This window comes from Dreissena polymorpha, chromosome 1 (genome assembly GCF_020536995.1).
Source record: "Dreissena polymorpha isolate Duluth1 chromosome 1, UMN_Dpol_1.0, whole genome shotgun sequence".
NCBI classification, from domain to species: domain Eukaryota; kingdom Metazoa; phylum Mollusca; class Bivalvia; order Myida; family Dreissenidae; genus Dreissena; species Dreissena polymorpha.
This window is the reverse complement of record NC_068355.1, coordinates 155,444,733-155,464,572: the sequence shown is the minus strand read 5'-3', so window position 1 is coordinate 155,464,572 and position 19,840 is coordinate 155,444,733. Positions and strand designations below refer to the sequence as shown.

Sequence of the window (19,840 nt, the reverse complement as noted above, 5' to 3'; positions counted from 1 at the left end):
GCTCGGCTGCGAGTGCAGTTTTGAATAAATAAAAGCTTGTTAGAATTTTTTTATTTTTTTTAGAGGTAACAGTGACCTTGACCTTTAACCTAGTGACCCAAAAATGGGTGTGGCGTGTAGAACTCATCAAGGTGCATCTACATATAAAGTGTCAAAGTTGCAGGTGGAAGCACGTTGATTTTAGAGCTAATGTTAAGGTTTTAGCAGCCGAGAACAGCCGAGCTTAAAATGGGTCATCAGTTTTAAATATTAAAGTTTTATAATATGAAAAAATTCAGTTTTATAAATTTTCTGCAGTTTTGTACTAAACTCTGCCTTTTGTCTATTGATAAAAAAAGTTTGTTTAAGAAAAGCCTACCCTCAGCTTCGTCCAGACTCTCTCCCATCAATGTATCCTTCTGGGTTTTCTGTCCCTTTCTGCGTTTCCTTTCCTCCAGTCGCTCTTTGGCCAGGGCCCGCTGTCTGTCACGCTCTGCTGTAATCCTGTAAAAGCAACAACAGCTTATTAGATGACTTGCATTCTGGGAAATCTCGGCTTAAAGCATGTATGTAAAGTGTAGTCTCAGATTACAGGGACAACTCTTTCGGCTTGTTAATTTTGTAATTAAGAGAGGTCTCATCAAAATTAATATCCAGCTTAGGCAGACAGTGTCGTCCCTGCGGACTTCATATGCTATTCTGGAAAAAAAACTTTGATGCAGATTCATTTATCCCTCTTTTCCCAAAACAAGGCTTATTTGTACTTAAAACAAGGGCAATAACTGTTTTCTTGGAGTGATATGGAAGATTATCAAATAAGGTTAAAAATACTATGTGTTCAACTATTTATATCAAGTATATAAAAACTCATACATTTAGTGACTGGATTATTGATTTAGATTGCAAACAATTCTGCAAAATATTTAATGGATGTAAACAAATCTAGCACTACACACAACTTACACTTGCTCCCGTTTTTTGTCCGACTCCTTTAAGTTCTGAATGATCATGATGACATCATTTAACTTGTCACCGCGTTTCAACCGCAGTTCATCGCGCTTCAGTTTTGCAAGCTCAATCTGACGCATTCTCTCTTGATCCACCTTGCTCTTCTGATTAGACAACATCAACAGAAGGTGGCGCTTCTCCTCGTCAAAATTCTTCTGAAGATCGTCTAGAATGTTCTGGAAAAGAAATATCGGTACTGACTTTTATGGCTTTTGGTATTTCATAAAGAACAAGACGTGTTTGTGAAACACTATGTCCCCCCCCCCCCCCTCATATATTTGACCTTTAACCTTGAAGGATGACCTTGACCTTTCACCACTCAAAATGTGCAGCTCCATGAGATACACATGCATGCAAAATATCAAGTTGCTTTCTTCAATATTTCACAAGTTATGGCCAATGTTAAAGTTTTACGTGAAAACAAACCAACAAACAAACCAACAAAACATACAGGGCAAAAACAATATGTCCCCCAGTATAGACTGGGGGAAATAAAAATAAGAATATGAAGATGCCTATGTGTAATGGTTTTTAGGCTACTTTTTAATGAAAAACATTTTCACAAAGTTTGGTGGAAATTGTAAAAAAAAAAAAACATTTCAAAAAGGATCCAAAATCTCAAAATGATCAGCCTGACTATCAAACTTGGCTATGCTATCACAACATTTAAAAAAAAAAAATTGTGAAGAAGGAATAAAATCTCTTTGAAATATTGAGAGGAAATGCATGTAGCCTATTGAACTACATTCTGATGCCCTATAAATTTCGTTAATCAAACCGATCAAATGTCATCTATGATGGGATTATAAGTATTATCTTATACTTGCTCAATGAAAACAAATAACTTTATGATACTTTGGTTGAGAAATGCTTTATTTTAAGACTTCTAGATACTAAAACAAGAGCTTTTTCCAACACAAATCAGCAGATTTCTACAGGGTAAATTTATTTGTGTGTCATCTGGATCCAGATTTTAGGTTTCACCTTATTCTGTAAAACCACAATTTTCGCCAGATGGAAAACTGAATTGACATGCATTTTTCCCCTTACTACCCTTCATCAAATGTCACCAACCTTGCTTAAGTTCTTTTTTATTAATGGCAGAATCCAGATTTTTTTGTTCACATATTTCTTTAACCATAGCAACCACAATTTTTGTATGACAAAAAAAACTTAAACATAGTGCATTTTCTCAATATTGACAATTTTTGTATCAAATTTTTGGAAACAAAAAAAACAAGTATTCAGAAATAAGCCCAAAAGGATAATCACACTGAAAAATGGTGTGATGAACTGTTGTAGCAATAGTGGTATCATAAAATTGATGCCAAAACAAAAAAAAAACATCCCCCTACCCTTCGTCTTGTCTTCTTTTCTTCCTCCTCCTCCTGCTCCATGATGTCGTTAATCGTGTCCTCGTCAGTGTCGAGACCCTGGGCCTGTCGCTCGGCAACCAGCTGACGTCGCCGCGCCAGGCGCCTATCGTGCCGCTCCCTCTGCTGACGGGCATTCTCCACCATCAGCTCATCTAGCACTGAAGGACAAAATAGTTATTGGTTAATATTTATTTTCTTTGTTTGATTATTCCCTTTTGTTAAAAAAGTTTCAGTTTTAAAAGATAATATACTCAAACTTAGTGGTGCATGAGAAAATAGCAAATCCGCGCTCTGTGAAAACAGAATATAATTCATGTGCATAAAGTGTCGTCCCAGATTAGCCTGCGTATCAGCCATTTACAATGTTAACAGCGCTTTAGTCGTATTACACATGTAAGTTAACCTATTCAAACTAAGAAGTGTATAAGAAAATTATTTTTGGCCTTCAAAATAATTTCATGCCCAGGCGCCACACTTGTGCTTGGGATTTAAACTAACAAGCCCTGGATTAACAGTCCGGAACTCTACCAACTAAGAAAGCCAGACACTACTTTTGCAATCATTTTCAAAATTTAATTCCTAATTAATCAGTTGTTCAATAGTCAAGTATATGAATACTGATTTAGAACATGTTTTAGTGTGAGGATTTTTTTCAATACAAAAAGACCAAAAATAACAATGCTTAAATTAATATTTTCAAGTAAAATTGCACCAGAATGCCAAACAAATTCAAATTTGCTCACATTTTTCATTTTCAAGATGGCTGCCAATAAGCAGAGCAATTTCACCCAACTTTCCTTCCCGGCGCAGTTTCCTCTCCTTAAGTTTTAGCTCAATGAGTTTTTTCTGCCGCTGTGTTTCATTGAGTCTATCCCACTCTTGTTCCCCAAGTTCTTTCATGAGAGCCTGAAAAAAATCATACAATCACACTAGCACACTCATCTATAAACAAAGAACAGAACAACAATGGCTAACCTTCACTTAAACAACACTCACAATTCTGTCACTAAAGAAGATATATGCTCATAAACATTTTTTAACGCCAAAATTAATCTTTGTTAATACAATTGAAAGACAATTTTTTCATATTACTTCTGGCAAAATGGCTGCTCACAAAACAAGACATCGTGCTCAACCATTCTTCCACATTAATAGTATAATGTTCATTTTCTGTAAGTAAACTGATATATCGACCACAAAGACATATTTGAAATTATGGTTTGGTTATATATAGTGTATGTTTACTTAAAGCTGAAATTTTATAAATTAAAACAAAAAAATGTGACCATGCCAGGAAAATTATTCTTTCCACTTTTTACCAATTAATTTAGTTGCATTTATTTATCTCCAAAAGCAAGGTCTGCATCAAAGCTACCTTTGCCTAAAATAACAACACAATACCTCCAACAAAATGCAAGGCATTGAGGGGAAACCAATTTTCTATTTTAGGTAAAAATGACCTTGACCTAAGTGGACACAAATGCAAATTCTACTTCTGCCTGAAACCCAAACTTAAGTTACAGTTAAACCTTTATTATTCGTAGGACATGTTCGTTGATTTCGTGGGTTGACGGGACCTAAAATATAATATCCCAATGAAACAGAAAACTGAGTTTTACAAAAGTTAATTAAATCAAATCATCGTACCTCCATCATCAGTTTGTCTTTCATTGCATCATACTTTTCTTGCAGTGCTCTGATCACTTCTGCCTCTTCAGTTGTCTCCTCTAATGAATCTTCACCCTCCTTCTTTAGCCTGTCACCTAGCAATACTGTGGCAATGTTGTCATAGCAACCAGTGTCTTTCTTTGCTGACAGCAGTTTGTGAAGATGCTGAAGGTCTTTCAAGTCCTAAAAAGAGATGTAAGCAATTATATTATTGGAAAATTTGAAACAAAAATGCAGGTAATTGTAGAAAAACAAAATAAATTGAAGTCTTACTGAAAACCAGGCTTAATACATGTGCGTAAAAAACTGTCCCAGATTAGCCTGTGCAGTTCCCACAGGCTAATCAGGGAAAACATTTTAAATTTTTATTTTATTAACAGTTTAAGTGATGTTTTTACATAGCAAAAATCCAGTCTAGGAGAAAAGTGTTGTCCCTGATTAGCCTGTGATGACTTCACAGACTCGTCTGGGACAGCACTTTACGAACTTGCATTAAGCCCAGTTATCAAAGGGGGAGGCTCATGGTATTGTAGTAGGCAAACACACCTTATTTGACAACCCGCTGAGTAGATTCTGTGACTCCTGGAGCTGCTTCTCTTGAAGGTCAGCAAGCAAGGTCACCTGAAGGTCATCCTCTTTCATGTCACGACCTTCAAGGGCAGACTGGGCACGCAGGATTTCCAGCATTACACCAATAGCATCCTACAAAAAACAGAAACAGTCACACTTATAATGTCATTAGATGAATTTGCCAAGGGGATTTTTCCAAAAACAGGTTTAGTTGCATGTTTCTTTAAAACTAAATCTCACAGCAATTTGCACACTAAACCATCACAGTTTATTTGAAGTCACAGCTAACTCAAGATATCAATTGTTGGCTGAGTTACAGAGAGCACATTTTTCTTCATAAAAATTAATGTTGGCAAATGCTCCCATGGTTCATATTGTGATAGTGAAATACAAAGAGTGTAATTATCATTGATAATATGAGCCACTTCCTGGAAAAACAGGGCTTATTGCATGTTGGTAAAGTGTCGTCCCAGATGAGCTTGTGCATTCCGCTCAGGCTAAGCAGGAACAACAATTTTTTTTTTTTTTATGAAAATATTGTATTGAAAGGAGGTCCCTTGTAATCCCTGATAAGCCTTAACGGACTGCACATGACAATTAGGGACAATTTTTTATGCACATGCATGAAGCCCATTTTTTCCAGAATACAGATCATATGTGTAAATTGTTAAAACTATATGAACAAGACAAGATTTAACTTCAGTGCTTTCTTACACATACAAGATCAATCACAACAAAATTAACTTCAATGCTTTCTTACACATACAAGATCTATCAGAACAGAAGTAATCTCAGTGCTTTCTTACACATACAAGATCTATCAGAACAAAAGTAATGTCAGTGCTTTCTTACACATATAAGATCTATCAGAACAGAAGTAATGTCACTGCTTTCTTACACATATAAGATCTATCAGAACAGAAGTAATGTCACTGCTTTCTTACACATATAAGATCTATCAGAACAGAAGTAACGTCAGTGCTTTCTTACACATATAAGATCTATCAGAACAGGGGGAATGTCACTGCTTTCTTACACATATAAGATCTATCAGAACAGAAGTAACGTCAGTGCTTTCTTACACATACAAGATCTATCAGAACAGAAGTAATTTCAGTGCTTTCTTACACATACAAGATCTATCAGAACAGAAGTAATGTCAGTGCTTTCTTATACATATAAGATCTATCAGAACAAAAGTAACGTCAGTGCTTTCTTACACATATAAGATCTATCAGAACAGATGTAATGTCAGTGCTTTCTTACACATACAAGATCTATCAGAACAGAAGTAATGTCAGTGCTTTCTTACACATACAAGATCTATCAGAACTTAAGTTAATTCACTGCTTTCTTACACATACAAGATCTATCAGAACAGAAGTAATGTCAGTGCTTTCTTACACATATAAGATCTATCAGAACAGAAGTAACGTCAGTGCTTTCTTACACATACAAGATCTATCAGAACTTAAGTTAATTCAGTGCTTTTTTACACATATAAGATCTATCAGAACAGAAGTAACGTCAGTGCATTCTTACACATACAAGATCTATCAGAACAGAATTCACTTCAGTGCTTTCTTACATATGAAGATCTTAACACATAGAAGATCTATCAGAAATGAAGTAAGTGGAGTCGTTTCTTACTCGTAAAAGATCTATCAGAAATGAAGTAAGTGGCGTCGTTTCTTACTCGTAAAAGATCTATCTGCTCTTTCAGATCATGATCTTCAGAGTTGCTCCAGTGCTTATAGCGCTCATTGATCTCGAACATGCAGTCATCTCTCTCGATGTCCGACATTTTCTCCGCTGCTCGACGGGATGGACTTGCAAGACTTTCCTGCAGCAGCTGGAAACAAATGGATGACAAATTTCACATAAAAATATATTGTTGGTATTTTGTGTGTTTTTAAGTTTATGAGGTCTTTTGGCGCCTAAGCTGAATTATATGTGGACCCAGAGCTTGTCCAAACATTCATACCTAATTAACTTACAAGACTCAAAAGTTGGGATGGATTTTTAACAATAGATGCAATGTCCAGCTATTTAGTTGTTACTGAACAATTTTCAATTTTGGTGTGCTGTTATGTTGTGGGGGGAAGCCGGAGTACAGGGAAGTAACCACACCTGTCTGGTATGGTGACCACCAACCCATATAGCATGCATCCGGGAACAGGGATTGAACCTTAGTATTTTTATTTTTATTTATTTTTGCCTGTTTTTTTGGCTAAATTTTTGTTGTTTTGTATTAAATTGTATTGACATCAAAACCAACTGCCACTTTACCAGCAAACTATTACCCTATGCCAGTAGCTTTCAAATGGCGTACTGGTCTCAGAGGTACAGAAAAAAATCAACATGAGAGAATTAAAAGTATCTTAATAGACAGAAAAGTGAACTCTTGATCCCCCCATGGACAGCCCTGCACACCACCAACTCAACCACTCTGCACACTATTTGAGCCTTGCTTCAGGAAAACTGGGCTTAATTCATGTGCGTATAGTGTTGACTGTGCAGGCTACACAAGGACGACGTTTAAGCACATGCATTTAGCCAAGTTTTCTCAAAATAATGCAGATTTTTTGATGGCTCAGAAAAACTCTTACCTGAATGAACATCTGTCTCTCCAGTTCATGCTGGTGATCCAGATTTTTAGAGATTGCGTCTTGAAGTGACAGTGGGTCCTCAACATTGACTGGAACCGCATCCTCTCCAGTGACCTTGACCTTGTGACCTCGTTTTCTAGCGGCCTCAAGGCGTTCAAATGCAAGGCGCTCTTGATGTTTTCGCTGTTCATCTTGCTGACGCCTTAGACTGAAGAAACAAATGGTTACTGACACAACTGTATAGTTAAGAGAGGATCTGTTGTCTAGTTGCAACACACTGATGCCAGAACAAGCATATTGGGTCCCCCACTGAACATTTATATAGACATTTGTGTTTCAAATGAGACATGGCAGAGTACCAGGTTCTTCCTTTTCAGTAAATGTGTGTGTTGTCTGATTTTTTAATTAGGATTGATTCACCCAAAATTAGGAGTATATATGTGCGTCAATCTGGCATGAAAATAAGACACAACATAAAAGAGTTCAAGTTTTTTTTATTCAGACTGACTGACTAACTGACAGGTTGACTCCAATCAACACCCCTTTCAAACTTCCTTTGTTTTTTTGTGGGAAAGGAGATATAACAAGGGGGTCAACACGTACTCTTGCTCTATTTGCTGTGCCAATCCCAGGATCAATGCGGCTGCGTCAAAGTTTCCCTCCTTTTCCGCCAGTCTCTGGTCTCGGTGAAGTCTCGCTAACAATGCCTGCCGCTCCCTCTCTCTCTCGTGTTGGTCACCTGCGGCTTGCAGTTGTCGAAGAATTTCATCCTTTTCCTATGCACAACACAAATTATATATTTATTACTTTGAGTTTAATAAATCAGTCATCATAAATTTTTGTAGAAAACCATCTTTAGTTCTTCTTCAATTCTGAAATGTTCAGCAACCGTATCATTCGATAAAAAAATAACACTAAGTTTGATCATTACATTTGAGTGATAATCATTGCAATACACATCATTCTGTAAGCTTATTTAAGAAAAATACAAAACATTTGAGCCATGCTCTGTGAAAAGGGGGCTTAATGCATTTGCGTAAAGTCAGAGCTCCAGATAAGGGTCGTATTTTCGTAATTACGAATTATTTTCAAGTCCGTTACGTATTTATTTTAAAATCTTGTCGTACCATTAAGAAATTCAAAATCAAGTTACGAATATAATTTTTACATCGGATCGTATCGATTTTTATTAAGTTCTTTTTGCGTATTAAAGATCTTTGCGGTGCTTATATAGAATGGTTATCGGGTGTATAACAAAGCGCATTTTTTCCAATAAAAGCGGCGTATACAGTCTATCTGTCAAAAAAAAATGGCGGCGCCCAGAGAACGTCCTAAAAAACTGCAAAGCGTCCAAAAACACGCTTTTAACATATTGTACGCAAAGTAAGCCGAAGTTAAATGTTAAGAAAGACATTATAGAAAAGATCTTATACGATGTTGTTTGTTCAGTTGCCGACACAGTCGGAAAAGCTAAACAAAAACGCGACACAACGGGTCCAAACTTAAACACAAAAAAAAACATTGAACGAGTGGAAGGGACAAGTCCCGTGGCTAATCGTTGAAAAGATTGAAGGGGAGATCCGTTTTAATTGTGAAATATGTAAAAATTCATTTAAGGCATACAATCTAAGCACAATTTGGGCATATGAAGGTATTTGAAAAATAACATTGTATAATACTGAAAAGACACTGTTGAACTCGCATAAATAAAGTTGCTAGTATGTTTATTTTGATTTTTTTTGCATGAAAATAACCATTATTATTTATTTTTAGGTCTTTTAGTAAAAATAAGAATTATTTTCCAAAACTTAGTAGTAACGTTAAGAATAAAATTTCAGAGTTAAGAATTCTTTTTGAAAATCTGGTAGTAATTTAAGAATTTCACAAAACCTTATCTGGAGCTCTGAAAGTGTTGTCCCAGATTAGCCTGTGCAGTCTGCACAGGCTCATCAGGGACGACACTTTTCCCCTAAACTGCATTTTTTTATAAAAAGAGACTTTCTTAAATCGAAAAATATCACAAAAGCGGAAAGTGTTGTCCCTGATTAAACTTGTGCAGACTGCACAGGCTAATCTGGGACGACACTTTACGCACATGCATTAAACCCCTTTATCACAGAGAATGGCCCATTTACATTAATGAAAATGACAATTCCTTATAATAATTTGTGATTATCACCTCTTCTTGTCTAAATCTACAACTTATGCTTTGTCAAAAACATGACTACTCACGATGCTTTGTCAGCCATGTAGGGAAAACAACAACAGAATTAGTTTAAACCTATTTATTTTAGCTCGATTGCATCGAAAGCCTTAGGCTTATATAAACGCTCTCGAGTCCGTTTCCTGGGCCTAGAACCAGTACTTGGTGTCTTTGGGGAGATCTGAAGAACGCTCCCACGGTGGGGATCGAACCCGTGACCTCTCGGTCACTAGGCGGACACCACATCCATTGCACCACGGCGACCTTAACAACAGAATTACATGAGATGAACATGTCTTTCAAATCTACAGTTTATGGTGAAATATTTTCAGTATCAATTTAATCACTTATTTAATGCGAAAGAAGTGTGTCCCAGAACCTTATCAATTGGACCCTTGTTCTGGGAAAACCTGGCTAAATTCATGGTTGTTAAGTTTTGTTCCAGATTAGCCTGTGAAGTCTGCAAAGGCTAATCAGTGTAATTCCTGATTACACTGTGTGGACTGCACAAGCTTATCTGGGACGACACTTTATGCACATTCTTTAAGCCCAGACTTCCCAGAAGGTGGCCAGAGGGTTCCCTGTATAACCCCTTTGGTTCCCTGTATTACCCCTTTGGTTCCCTGTATTACCCCTTTGGTTCCCTGTATTACCCCTTTGGTTCCCTGTATTACCCCTTATTGATGATTCACAACTAATTAAAATTCTTGCTTCCCTATGTACAACAGAATCACTCAAATCATGCTCTGAGAAAAAGCGGTTAAAGGCACGAGCGTAAAGTGTGGTTCCAGATAAGCCTTTGCAGTCCACACAGGCTAATGAGAGACAACATTTTCCACTTTTATTGTATTTTTTTATTGAAGGAAAATCATGAACAAAATCCAGTTTAGGCTGAAAGTGTCCTGCCTGATGAGATGTGTGGACGTCACAGGGGAATCTGAGATTACACTTTACACACATATATGTAACACAGTTTTCTCAGAGCACGAATCACTTTTATTATTTCAACTATGTAGTCTAGACACCAACCTGCTCAAATCTATTCTGAAGGTCCTCCATGATGTTCCTTTCCTTGTATTTATCCTCCATTTCCTCTTCAGCCATCTCTTTTCTCTCCAAAGCATCCACCTCTGCTACCGTCATTCCTGTGAAATATAACAAGTTGCAAATAAAGCTCATAAACACTACTAGCAAAGCAGGGGGAATTAAATTGTCTTATAGGAATCTTACATTTAATGATATAAAAGAAATCATAAGGCTTGAAATGACTTGTGGTACTCAACTCTCATTTTCCATCTTGATCTTGATCTAGCGTTAATAAATACAGCTCTTATGATCTGCAACTACTACAAATTACCAACATTTAACATCAATCAATTACTTCTACAAATCACACAAAAAATAAATCACCATTCTTAAACATCTAAAAATCATCAAAGTTCCATATACAGTCGAAATCCTATGGCTAGAACTCGTCGGGACCGGCAACAAAAGTTTGAGCCATCCGGAATTCAAGCCATCCGATTTTTTAAAACTTTTGTTTACGAACAAGTATGCAGTACCTTTTCACATCCAGTTGAAGAGTACACATATTGCTTAAACTCCGTACTACTTCGTACTGCTTTCTGCTTTTGAATTAATAAGAACCAAATATATACTTAATACTTTTATTTACCAATGTTTTAAAACAGTAACAAATACAATTAAACAAATATCATACAGTAATTTGTAAATTATATCAGCATGTTTTAACGTAAAACATTTTCTGGTAACACAGAGCACTAAGGAACAAAACATGAATCAGCACTATAAACACATCATTTACATATGAGACAGTACTACATTTATTGATTTATTTATAGTTTTTGGAAGAATAATATTATGTCAGTCTGTGTTGCGTTCCTTAGCTGTAGTCGAGAAACGAAGCTTTCTATTACGTCCAGTTGAGATTGAACATGCTGTGAGTTTTCGCACTCTGCGAGAAAATTTCTGATAACAATGAAACAAAAATGTCTTCTTTTACTAAAATCAATAAACGATTAGGTTGATGACATGTTTGCAACTGGTGTTAAATAAATTATTGAGTGTATTAAATCAAGCGGTCCTAATAGATAAACAGTTTATGCAACCCAAAGCGAGCTTGAGCCATCCAAACAAAAGAATGTGTGGAAATTGTCACCGGGACTGTGAAAACAGTTTGAGCCATCCGATAATTCAAGCCTTGCAAATTCAACAAAATTGTATATGAATATATAGCAATACAAAATCAGTGCTTTGATGAGAGTTCAAGCCAACCGGAAATTCGAGCCAAGCCAGTTCGAGCCATCGGGTTTCTACTGTATACAAATCGCCAACTTTCAACATATTAAAATTACCAAATTTTTAACAACTACATATAAACAACTACAAAAAATCTCTGGTCTTCAACTAATACAAACCATACGCATAAACAAAAAAACAATATTCAACCTCTTAAAATTACCTACTGCAGCAAATCCACACCTTTCTACCACAAATCACTCACTTTCAACCAAATAAAAATCACCAACAACAATTAATCCTTGTTTTTCAACTATGAATATATTTTCACCCACAAATCACAAACTCTCCACTTCTATAAATCAATATCTTCCAACTACCTTGTGCGAGGCGTTCTTTTCTTTTCCGTAGACGTTCCTGAAGTCTTTTCCGCTGCTCTTGCTCTGTGTCACCCATGAGTTGACGCAGATGTTCCTGGTCCTTCAGAAGCTCAGCTGCAACATTCAAGCTTTTTTTAAAACAGATAAGAAATCAAATCCGACAGTGTTCGAGTATACATTTCGCTTTATTTAATAAGACCAGTAACATGTCTTTGCATGGAACCTTCAAAACTATTATTCTTAATAAGAAAACTTAGAAATTTGCAATTAAAATAATAATTAATTTGAAGTATTTTCCTCAGTCCTGTTGACTGTTAAATAACTAGGTTTGAATGAAAACCGGGCTTAATGCATGTGCTTAAAGTATTACCCAAGATTAGCCTGTGCAGTCAGAAAACACTCCTTAGGGACGACACATTAAACTTTTATGGATTTTTTAATCCCTCGCAAAAGGCAGGGGGATATAGAATTGGCATTGTCTGTCCGAACATCCATCCTTTAGTCTGTCCGTCCGTCAGTGTGTCATTCCGTCTGTCTGTCACAAAACATTGCATGGCTACATCTCAGAAACTATATAAGATATCAACATTAAACTTCATGGGTGTATAGATATCAATGAGGAGACCTGCAACCTTCATGAACCATAACCCTACACTTTTTTAAATAATAGTTATTGCCTTTTGTTTTTTTGTATGATGCAACTTTTCAGGGCTATATCTCAGAGACCATACAATACTTCAACATGTAACTTTATGGGTGTATTGATATCCATGAGGAGTAGTACCATGCACAAGAACCATAAACCTACACTTTCTTAAATAAGAGTTTTGTCCTTTGTTGTTTTGTATTGTGTTACTTTTCAGGCTATATCTCTGATACGCTACAAGATTTCAGTATGAAACTGCATGGGTGTATATATATAAATGAGCAGAATTGCAATGCATAACAATAGCTGTCTGTAGGACAGCATGCTTGACTTGTCTCAGACTTGATAAAGTAATAAATGCTTGATATTGAAGCAAAAATAGTATCAAGAAATACAGCATTTGACTATTTGGATTAGTTACAGTAAATAAAAAATGAAGTCAAGTTAAAATCAACTGTAGACATTATTTACAAATTAATATTATTTATTTCAAAATTCTTAAAAAAAAAACATATTTTGTATATTGTTTATTTTTTTGTAATATCATATAGATTATACATATAATGCAGACGCAGACGCTGCTCAGGTCATGACATAAGCTCAGGGATGGAAATTAGTGGTTGCCCGTGAGCCCGGGGCAAGTAGATTTTAGCCTGAGCAACTTAAATTCAAAAGTTGGTAGTCCAGCCGGACAACTAGCTTTTTTAAGCTTGAAACATTCAAGTACAATTAAACATTTAATAAAATTGGCGACTGTTGATAAATAATTTTAATAATATTTATTCATAAAGGCCAAGGAAATTATTCAACTCAGACTCATATTAAGACATTATACACAGAAAGAGTGTAATGTAAGCAATTTTGTTCAGTTATCTTTTATTTAAAGAAAGTATTAGATACACATGACACTACATGTACATTGTACTGGGCTCTTTAGTCTTTAGCTGGGCAACCAAAATAGTAAAGATGGTTGCCCGTGTGGGCAACCAATTGTAAAACGTTAGTTTCCATCCTTGAAGCTCATTTTTTTTTCAAAAGAGTTATGCACCTTGTCCTACACAATTGTCTTGTTGCTATAAAGAAGTATTCCAAGTTTGAGTAAAATATCTTTGATAGTGTTTAAGTTTTAGAAATTTAACAAAATAAGTTAAAAAGGGGCATAACTTTAAAAATATTGTTGACAGAGTTATCCAGCTAGTGTCTCATCCCCATAAGGAAGTAGTCCAAGTCTGAATTGATTATCTTTGATAAAATTATTGAACTTATTAAAAATTTTAACCTAAAATTCTAAGATAAAAAGGGGCATAACTCTAAAAATAATGCTGACAGAGTTATGCAGCTTGTCCTACACAATTGCCTTGTTGCCATAAAGAAGTATTGACTTTATAAAAAAACTGTAACCAACACCGATGCCGGGGCGAGTAGAATAGCTCTAATTTTTTTCGAAAAGTTGAGCTAAAAACGATTTCCCTACACTTAAATAGTTTTTTTAGGTTTATACCATAAATCAAGGGATTTACATCCATCCATAAACAAACTTTTGATAATTTTTAATAAAAAGGAAGTCTCTAGTATATGAAAATCCAGTTTTGAGCAGAAATTGTGGTCCCTAACTGGGACGACACTTAAAGCACATGCATTAAGCCCACATTTCCCAGAATGAGGCATGTTCATACTGGTGTACCTAGCAAGGCATTGGCCTCATCTATCTTCCCTGACTTTCTCAGCTGTCGTTCTTTCAGCTTTAGTTGCAGGATTCTCCGCTGTCGTTCCTTCTCAGACAGTCTATTCCATTCTGACTCTCCCAACTGAATTGAAGATTTGTCCGGGTTAATACAGATATTCCTCTATAAAATGTAAGCATTTTCAAAGAAACAATGTTATAAACTAACATATGAACCATGTTATGCCCAATACGTCATGCAAAAATGGGTCTTATGCCATATGCATCCAGAGTAGCTCAAGACCAACCTGCGTAGTGTGCAGTCTGCTCAGGTGCTAAATTGTCTCATGTAAGGTCACAGAAGATTATTTGTCTCATTAGCCAAATGGCATAGCCACTCTTAAATGAAGTGGCTAATTCCGACCAAAGTTGCCCACAATTGTTCTTTCAGTATATCTTGAAAAGAGGAAATATATTCACATAAAATCTAAGGGCTCAGCACACATTTTATTGGCTAATGGCTTGCATGCTCTTAAATTCTGTACATCGTCTAATCTTACAAATTTGTCGCTCAATACAGTGCAAATAACAGCTTCAGTTTTGCTGTCACATATTCATAATATCTTATTCAATGTCATCATTTGTTTTCTTTTGTTGAACAAGTTGAAATAACGTATCTAACAAATATATTCCATCTCTTACCTCCTTCATGAGGGCCTCGGCCAACAGTTTGTCCCTGAGTGCGTCATATTTCCCTTCGAGGGCCTCAATGATGTCATCAGTGTTGGAGCTATCCTTAGGATCAAGAGAGAGCACTATGCACGCAATGTTGTCGGCCATGTTGGATTTGGTGTCCTGGAGAATCTTCTTCTCTTCTAACTGGATAGATTCCTCCGTCTTGTGTAAATAGTAAAACAGCTTTGCATGTTCAACAAGAGGGCCATGGGCCCTAAGGCGCTCACCTGAGACCCAAAGGAACTTAACTATTCTGGGAAGGTGGAGTTCAAAATAATAAAAGTACTTCATACAGACGAGCATACATACTTAACTTGCGCTTTATAGTTCCATTATTTAGTGTAAAATCTTCAAAAGAGGACGAGTACTGAGCAGACAGGCGGTAGTACAGACTTAGTGTGCTCTATTATTAAAATACGTTTTCACTGTTTTTTCATTCAAAGTTATTTAGAACAATGATACTCTGATTTTCAAGTAATACTGCATTCCACATATCATACATGACGTACGTCTGTATATAAAATTAATTAGAATAATGGTATTTCTGACTTTCACATAATACTGTATTTCACATATCATCCATGTAGGCCTACATGACTTTTGTATATCAATCTGTATTTATGATTTAAAATGAAATTTCATACTTCATTTAAGAGTTAATTTTTGTTAATTATTCACATTTGTAAGTGTTGTTTGTAAACAATTCCTCTACGCTTCTACTCTTTATTTACAACCAATGCAAAACTAAAACGCATTTTAATTGTGAAATTTATTCTCAAATACAAGCTGCATTTAATATCATAAGTATCGCAAATAGTTGGTTTTAAGCACATTTTCTCTATCTCTTTAATTCTTGAACAAAGTATATCTGTGATATGATATGTGTACATGTAGACACGATAGTTTTTTGTCAATAAATGTTCAACAGTTAAGTTGGAGAATATTTCAATCTATTTTTTATTGATCAATATAATTGAATTTTGACAACAGTTGTTGCCTAAGCTGTAAAGGATATTTTTACGTACATATCTTTACTTTTTCTTCTTGATATTCATAATATACATTGGGACTTTGTGATAGTTATAAGTTAAATAATAGCCATATTGAGTAAGTTCAATCAGGCATCACTGTACTTAAAGCTAAGAAATATGAAATATCACGCCCATTAAATTTATATATATTGTATAAACCTTTCTTGGAAATATATAAGTACAAAATTTTGCTATTTCAAGAGCTTGCTTCAATATTGTTATCTGTTCTTTTTATGCAGTCAGCATGCTGATTTTTATACGAAATAAATGCTAGACAGATGTATTTATGTGTTTATCTCTATATTGATACCACTGTATAGCAATTGCTGTTCCATGCTGTTCACTGCAAAGGGCTGTAAACAAGGGGTTATGCATCAAGCAACTGTCAGAGATAATGAGGTACCTGCTGTGGCTAATCATGTAATGGTTATTTCATTGCATGGTCTGCGGTCATTAAATTACATGCAACAAAATTTGTGAAAAGTGGCCAGCACAGGAATTTGGGGCCTGACTCTAAACTGTTATATACTGTTGTTTCTCCCTTAAGTAATTTTCTGTGAAATCAATATTACTACTTAAAATTTTGAGATTATTTAATAAAGGGTTTTCAGATGGCAAAAATACGTTTGTTGCACTTCATCCCCAACCAATCATCAACATAATAATCCTCTGTTATTATGGCCATGTTTTTCAAATGTTCACGACTATTTTCAAACTCGTCCGAGGTATCCACATAACCAATGTTTTGACTAAATTTCATGATGATTAGGCAAAAAATGTGACTTCTAGAGTGTTCACAAGCTTTTTTACTATATAAATATAAGGAAAAGGCCCACCCCCTGGCAGCCATGTTTTTTTACTGATCTGAACCATTTTCAAACTCAACCGTCGTATCCAGGAAACAAATGTTCTGACCAAATTTCACGAAGATTGGACCAAAAATGTGATTTCTAGAGTGTTCAAATGTATTCACTATATACATATAGAGAAAACTGCCCCGCCCCCTGGCGGCCATGTTTTTTCACCGATCTGGACAATTTTCGATCTCATCAGGGATATCAATAAAACCAATGTTTTGACCAAGTTTCATGATGATTGGGCAAAAATTGTGACTTCTAGAGTGTTCACAAGGTTTCTCTATAGCCATATAAGGAATACTGCCCCGCCCCCTGGCGGCCATGTTTTTCAACGGACCGGAACCATTCTTGAACTCAACCAACATATTACTAAGACAAACATTTTGACAAAGTTACATGAAGATTGGGCATTAAATGTGACTTCTACAGTGTTCACAAGGTTTTTCTTTTTTTTTACCTTGTGACCTAATTTTTGACCCAGCATGACCCAGTTTCGAACTCAGTCGAGGTATTATTGGGACAAATGTTCTGACCAAGTTTCATGAAAATCGGACAATAAATGTGGCCTCTAAAGTGTTCACAAGGCAAAATGTTGACAACGAATGACGGACGACGGACAACGGACAAAAGGTGATTACAAAAGCTCACCATGAGCACGTTGTGCTCAGGTGAGCTAATAAAAAAATACTATTTGTTCATATTTAAAGAATCATAATCATGAATATTGTCTTGCCTGTTTGAGACAGTTTACATTTTTCAAGCCTGTCTGTGCAATTACTCACACATTTTTTGGCAGACTGCTTGCTAAAAGTCTTTAGTACTTCAGCTGTGTGTTGCTTTTTACTGTTCCCTATTCATCCATATTACTCAACCTCATTTTAAATTTAACCTTGTCCTATAATTGACTGGGGATAATTTAAATGGGCTATATATTGGCTAACAAATATTTACTATTTTTTCTAGCAGCAAAAATATTTGACCCAACACTAGGATTGTGACAAATTTAGTCCCTTTCTGGATAAACTGGGCTAAATGCATGTGTATAAATTGTCAGCACAGATTAGCCTGTGCAGTCTGCACATGCTTATCTGAATCATCACTTTCTGCTTTTATGGAATATTTTGTTTAAAGTAAGACTCCGTTACATGAAATTATAGTCGTCTCTGATTAGCCTGTGTGGTCTGCACAGGATTTTCTGGGATTTCTTTACCCACTTGCATAAAGTCCAGTTTCCAGAGAATGTAGCGTAATTGCGACCTCAATTTTACTTTGAATTTGACATAATTAAAATTCTACCATGCATACATAAGTCGATTTTACAATTGGGGAAACACCAAAACTGCTTAAAGCCCAGCCTTCTATTTGACCTTGACCTTGTCTTAGAAATGCGCTTTCCAGCAGAAAACACTGCATATATCAGAATCTATACTTTAACCATGACCTAGTGTTAGGGGTATGAATGCTAGCGTTTATGAAAAAAAATGTTGATTTTTTTTTTTTTACAAAAATTACAGCCTAATAAATTAATACCTTTCCTAAAACATGGTGCAGAATCACGTGACTTTTTGGGGTTCCACCTTTTAACTTTATTGGATTTATACAAGAGGGTAAGTGTGCTTTATTACATATAACATTTTAAAACAAGTTTTCTTAAGAATTTCAACTTGTGCATAAAAGACAGATTTTAATGCTGCTTATGGCAATGTGAAATACATCATAATTACTTTATTTAATAAGCATGTGTTCTAGTTAAAAAATTCCATTTTTACTGCATTTATTGTACACTTTAAGTTTCACGCAACTGTCTTTTATGCACTATAGATTTTTGCAAATGTATTTCAATAACTTGAGATATTTTCAAAAATAAAGTTCTTAATGGTGTGATTACATTCTGTTCAGCCCATGTGTAAACGACTGAAAACCCCGTTGATTCTGTACCCTGAGTAATGAAGATTTTTCTTCTCAGATTGTAGGTTGCTTCCAATAGATTACCGCAGTGTTATTTTATACACAAGTATCTTTTTGTTTGTACATAAGGAAAGATTGATGGACAAGAAAATAACCATATGTCTCTTGCAGCAGGAAGCCTGGGATATAAAATCCCACAACAGTCAGAGTTATAGAAATTAGTCAGTGACCTCCCAACTTTCCCCAACACATGTGTGAAGTTGCAAATACACAGAGGCTGACATGGGTGAGTAATGTAGCTCAGAATATTCAGTGTAGAGTGGAGCTAACTGTCTACCTACCTTTCCAGCCAGGTAGCAGATAAGCCTTTCTGCCTCCGAGTTCTGGTACTCCAGAAGGCTGGCCATCAGTGATTGGCGCAACAACGCATCATCTCCCTCTTCTAGACCAAACAGGTCTGATCTACGGTCCTCCTTCTTCAATATTGTCCCTTCTGTTAACACTTCCATGTTCTCCATGCCACGTTCTAAAATGTTGTGTAGCAAAAATTTCTTTCCTTGCACACAGTCTTGAGTGTTTATTCAGTCTTAATTTTATTATTTTAAATATTTTTCATAATATGTTAAAATGATTCTTCAGTAAACAAGAGGGCCTGAAAGGCCCAAAGTCGCTCACCTGAGATAAAAGAAATGACCTGTTCTTTGCAGCCCAAGATATCAATGAAACAAATGTTCTAAGCTAAAAAATAAAGACGTAATGAATAAATGGTGATATTTTATTTTAAGAATCTATACATTATTGCAAGTTTAATATGCAAAATAGGAAGGATATTAACTTAACATTGTCTTCATTGTAAGAATACATTAAAGCAGCACTTTATGACATAACTAGAGTGTTGACAAGGTTTTACTATAGTCATATAAGAAAAAATGCCCCGCCCCCTGGTGG

The 19,840-nt window shown here is 35.7% G+C and overlaps 1 protein-coding gene across 2 annotated transcripts in view; it reads right to left on the bottom strand.

Annotated features, from left to right (window-relative positions):
• LOC127856876 (uncharacterized) overlaps positions 1-19,840 on the bottom strand; it is an 82,686-nt gene that overhangs the window by 19,442 nt on the left and 43,404 nt on the right. For both annotated transcript variants that reach the window (XM_052393055.1, XM_052393064.1), the window contains exons 27-40: positions 19,234-19,418; positions 15,064-15,258; positions 14,383-14,506; positions 12,053-12,166; positions 10,443-10,558; positions 7,814-7,986; positions 7,211-7,418; positions 6,298-6,453; positions 4,578-4,733; positions 4,011-4,214; positions 3,107-3,269; positions 2,343-2,521; positions 943-1,163; positions 359-483 (exon numbers count right to left, since the gene is read on the bottom strand). In XM_052393055.1, the coding sequence (XP_052249015.1) occupies positions 359-483; positions 943-1,163; positions 2,343-2,521; positions 3,107-3,269; positions 4,011-4,214; positions 4,578-4,733; positions 6,298-6,453; positions 7,211-7,418; positions 7,814-7,986; positions 10,443-10,558; positions 12,053-12,166; positions 14,383-14,506; positions 15,064-15,258; positions 19,234-19,418 (2,319 nt within the window). The remainder of the gene's footprint in view (positions 1-358; positions 484-942; positions 1,164-2,342; positions 2,522-3,106; positions 3,270-4,010; positions 4,215-4,577; positions 4,734-6,297; positions 6,454-7,210; positions 7,419-7,813; positions 7,987-10,442; positions 10,559-12,052; positions 12,167-14,382; positions 14,507-15,063; positions 15,259-19,233; positions 19,419-19,840) is intronic.